Source organism: Atta cephalotes, assembly GCF_000143395.1.
Source record: "Atta cephalotes unplaced genomic scaffold scaffold00002, whole genome shotgun sequence".
NCBI classification, from domain to species: Eukaryota; Metazoa; Arthropoda; class Insecta; order Hymenoptera; family Formicidae; genus Atta; species Atta cephalotes.
Window position 1 is genome coordinate 3869859 of NW_012130066.1, and position 4761 is coordinate 3874619.

The 4761-nt window shown below is 33.5% G+C and overlaps 1 protein-coding gene across 1 annotated transcript in view; it reads right to left on the minus strand.

Moving 5' to 3' along the window:
- LOC105622983 (arf-GAP with SH3 domain, ANK repeat and PH domain-containing protein 1) overlaps positions 1-2377 on the minus strand; it is a 19043-nt gene extending 16666 nt beyond the window's left edge. Inside the window, exon 1 of the mRNA XM_012204387.1 lies at positions 2036-2377. Coding sequence (XP_012059777.1) covers positions 2036-2377 — 342 coding nt within the window. The remainder of the gene's footprint in view (positions 1-2035) is intronic.
- Between the last annotated feature and the right edge of the window lie 2384 nt (positions 2378-4761).

The following is a 4761-nucleotide window of genomic DNA, read 5'->3' on the forward strand; positions in this document are numbered from 1 at the left end:
CTTCCCGTACCTTACGTTCGTACCGCCGAACTACTCTACGACGTACGAACCGAACTTACTACTATATATATATATATCTACTACTACTCTCCTCTCTCTCTCTCTCTCTCTCTCTCTCTCTCTCTCTCTCTCTGCTCCTTTCTCATCGACTTTGCTCGCTGTTCTTGCCTTTCCCTCTTCCTGTAAAGTTTCTCGACCGATATCGGCTCTCGTGCCGTACATGATCGAGAGCGTGGAATAACCTCGCTTGACCACAAAACGAAGTGAAAATAAAAATGTTTCGCGTCCGGCTCGAAAGAGAATGGCTTCCGTTTTTTTCCAATGAGGATATCGTTTAGTTTTATCGGGGACTTGCGTACTTACGCGAGTTTAACACTCTACAGGTTTGCAATAAAATAGTTCCTCACTTTTATTCTTGTAAGGTAAACTCTATAGTTTTCTCATTTTTAACGAATACAGAACGCATAAGATAACCCATTTTTTTAATATTCAAATCTTTTGTTTTATTTTATTCAATTTCAATGTTCTAACAACACGGAAAGAATAATTTTATTGAAGGATCTAAAAATTGAGCTAGGTATCTGAAAATAATTTTGTTGGACCATCAATCATATAAGCAATGCCATAAAAAGTTTTAACTTTCTAGCAACTAATTCAAGTTCCACATAATTTATAGTTTAATGATCTAATAAAATTATTTTTAAATTTGTATGTAGTAAAATTTTTAGATCCTTCAGCAAAATAGTTCTTTTTGTGAAAACATTTTCTATCTGCAATAAGAACGTTATCGCACGTTTAGAAAATCGTCAAATCCTTTGTTCCACTCATGTTTCGGCGCTTCAATTTCCCTTTTAACTTGTTCCAAAACTTTCTTCCATTCAATATCCGACTGTGCTCTTTTCCCATTGGAGGAGACTACAATCTGATTGACTCCGAGCAACATCGAAAGGCGTTTATCGTTCGACTAAAGGGAACGCATCCTTCCTCCCGAGAGAAATTTCATTAGTCGAGAGAAACTTCTCAACAGGATGCACTAAAGGACGAGGGGAAAAGAGAGAATAAAAGGTATTGTCCCTTGTGTCGCGAAGTGATGTTCAATTCACCCGCGGCTGCGATGCTACAAGTATAATCATGGTCCATCCAGTAGAGTGGATGAGCTGGCGAGAATTCGTTCGCTTCCGGTGGATGAAACTTTCAATTACATTACATGGTAAAAAGGAACCCTTTCATCGAAAATGCCACGGAAGCGCTATATCGCACCTGTTTTAAAATCCGGTGTGAAACGTAGTTACGCGGACACCGATAGATTCCGGTCTCGTCATTAAACTGGCGAGTAAAATGTGGAGTCTACATAACAAAGGGAAACTAAAGGTCTGTTTTCTGTGTTTGAAGTAACGTATACTTTTTGAACTTAAAATGAGATAGATATATATTAGATATATAGATATATATTTGATATTTAACGAGAACGAGAAAGAGAATTGTAGTGATCTAGTACAGAAATAAAAAAACAGATCTTAAGGGGTAGAATGAATTTAGAATAATAATTCATCTATTTTAGCGATTCAATAGGATCTATACACATACAATTTATGTGTCACTGACACAACATTACACATTATTACATCAATATCGCACGCACACATATATACAAATTTTATAACTAATCTTTCATATTAAATATCCTATAATTTTAAGAACTCAATTTTGTTTGTCATGTAATATCTATAGTTCAAGCCAAGATTATTTTATACATACAAAGTACAAAACTTTTATATAAAGCAAATATTAGTTAAACGCTAGAAGCTGATAAAAAATTGTAATTTTTCAATTTTTTTTTCGTTTTTGACATGAAGTCGACCGATTTGAACTACATTATCGTTTATATTTTAATTGTGAAAAAGAATTTTTTAATTTATATATAAAGGAAAAATCGGTAAAACACAGACGACTTCAGGATTCCCTTAAAAGCTCTTGTTCGGGCGACAAAACGCGATAATGTATCGCGATAGTATATTATGATTCTAAATCAAACTTCCGATTGCGCATTCCGATGTTTCTTCCTCTCGCATCTATGCTCGTCTTTCGTATGTCTCTTCTTTACAGAGAATTGTTCTTTACGAGAGAAGTTTCTCGTAATCTCTAGTCGAGTAAGTTTATCAGAAGCGGATACTCCTAACATCATGCGGACCTCTGTCGACATCCACGCGCGCCCGTTAATGTTTTCTCCATTCTTGCCTCTAAAATTTATCGGTCTCATGCCCCATTGCTCTTCATTTTCACTCGTCGCTGGGAAATTATGCGGAAGCCTTCGGAAACCGCGCGAGATCCCGCGGCCTAGCGGCACCGTAGCTTTTTCATGGTTCCGAAAACGCATTGCCACTGAAATATTTCAATCGAGACATCGCACGAATGCGATATTATCATGGATATGTCTGGAATTGAATCTTTTCACGAGCGCGCATCAGTTTTGGGAAAAGAGCAAATATCCATAAAATATGCATTGCAAGGTCTACATACATTTGCTAATAAGAATAATTTTTTTCATCGAAAAAAATATTTATAATATAATTATAGAAGTTCGCCATCGCGAATTTCTATAATTACGCAGTTTGAACAATGATTTTTTTTTTAAATATAAATTTATATATACGGAAAGAACAATTTCTGCTAAAGTATCTAAAAATTTAGCTAGATCTGAAAATAATTGTTTTACTATCAAAATAATTATGTAGAACGTTCAAACATTGCAACTTGTTGCTAGAATATCCAAATTTTTTACAGCGTTATCATCATGCGCTTGAGCATCCTGAATAATTATTTTAATGGACTAACTTGTTTTTGTAGAGAAAAATTGAGTGACATGGAGAGCGACAAGTATCAGATTGTTTATAATTTTAAATGCATTTGGTAGCATTTCAATTTGTCAAGCCACTGGCAAATCTACTTTCACAAAAGAATCGAAACCTTTCCGTGAAGAGAATAAGGCCAGCGTTGTTTGTGCTATTATGCATTTTATTATGCATTTTATACCGGCATGTAAGTCAAATTTCATTTTTAATTTATCAATGTAAACAGTATCTATTATTCTTTAAATTGTAAGTTTGAAGTGTTTCTTGTTTTAAAGCTGATTGTTTCATACATTATTTTGTTGTATGTCATGTAAGAAATATCGGAAGCCTGTAAATATAGTTAATAAGATTTGATTTCTGATGAACACGAAAAAAATACGAGACAAATAGGAGGAAAAGAGCATGAAAATAGTTATAAAAACAAGAAAGGATATGACAATAAGAGAAATGAATGAGCGATATTCTATTATGAAAAATATAGAAAAATATTGGTGATAGATTAAAAGCTATTGGAAATAGGGAGATAACATTAAAATCATGAACAAACAACAGTGGAACTTATTTTTAAAAAACATATTTCAAAATCAAAAAATATTTTAAAAAATATTTTTGTCAAATTTCATCTTTCAATTTACAAAAACAAAAAAATATAGATTTAAGGGGGCTACTGAAAAAAAAATGAAATGACATTTAAAAAACATGATATGTAAAAATCTTGATTATTTTCATTTTTAGAAATATACGATTAAAAAGACGTTTTAGTATAAGAGTAATGTTCGTATCACATAGTATACGATATTACACTTAATTTTGCCATTCAAGAAAATGAAATTTCGAAAAAACCTAAAATGATATCACCTAACTTTTTTCGATATAGAGAAATTTTTAAATATTTCAGCAAAACTGTTTCCATGTATATACATATATTTAAAAAATATATATATGTATGTATTTCATCGCTAAATTTTTTCCAAAATTTATATTTCTAGAACGATTAAATACCATGTTGCCGCTATCTGTTGTGTCGACGAAGCACTTCCGCTCGAAAGTTTCGTGAATATCGGGGCGCATGAGTGCTCCTGTGGGCCCATTGTCTCCAAGGGACAACACGCGTCACGGAATGTGATTTGCGCCCGGGGTACTCGGAGCGGTACATCCTGTCTATCGTCAGGTAGCGGTCGGCAGTGGTCAGAGACCAGAGAAAGAAACAGAGAGAAAGGATGGATAATTGACAGAAAAAAAACCGCGAGAGGCGAAATCGGACATAGCGGAACGATACCAGGAGAAAAGTGGTCCATTGTGGCCCGAGAAGGAAATAATGCTGACCAGTCCAATACAGATGGAGTCGCGATTTCCAGGGGTCGATCGACGGATGAAAAATGACCCGAGAGTCGCCCGGACGTAAAAAAAATACAACGCACCGCGGATGAACAAACAGTATCAGGATATTTAATACATTGCGTTCTGATCTCGCGTGACAGCGATTCGTTGTTCTGCGATTATTTCTATAAAGTAATACGACGTTTACGATGTTTTGTTAATCCTGCGAAAATATTGCTAAACAATTTATTTCCTTCGCTGAATACCTTTTATTTTCGTTGATTGTTATTTAATTTCTAAACGAATTACATTTTTGGTTATTTGTTATCAACGTTTATATAAATAGAGAAATATCTGAAAGTTAGTACCTTTAATAAAAAGAAATATTAAAATAATTACAATAATTAACTATAACTTAAAAAATTATATTACACTATAATTAAAAATACGTAGTAATCATGTACTCGTTAAAAAAAATTGTAATTATATTAAATCATGTCATCATCATATATAGGATAAAAGAATTCATCAATTATTCATTGTTATAATTTGATCATTTTCTTTCACGTTGAGTGCAAGTGATATTTTG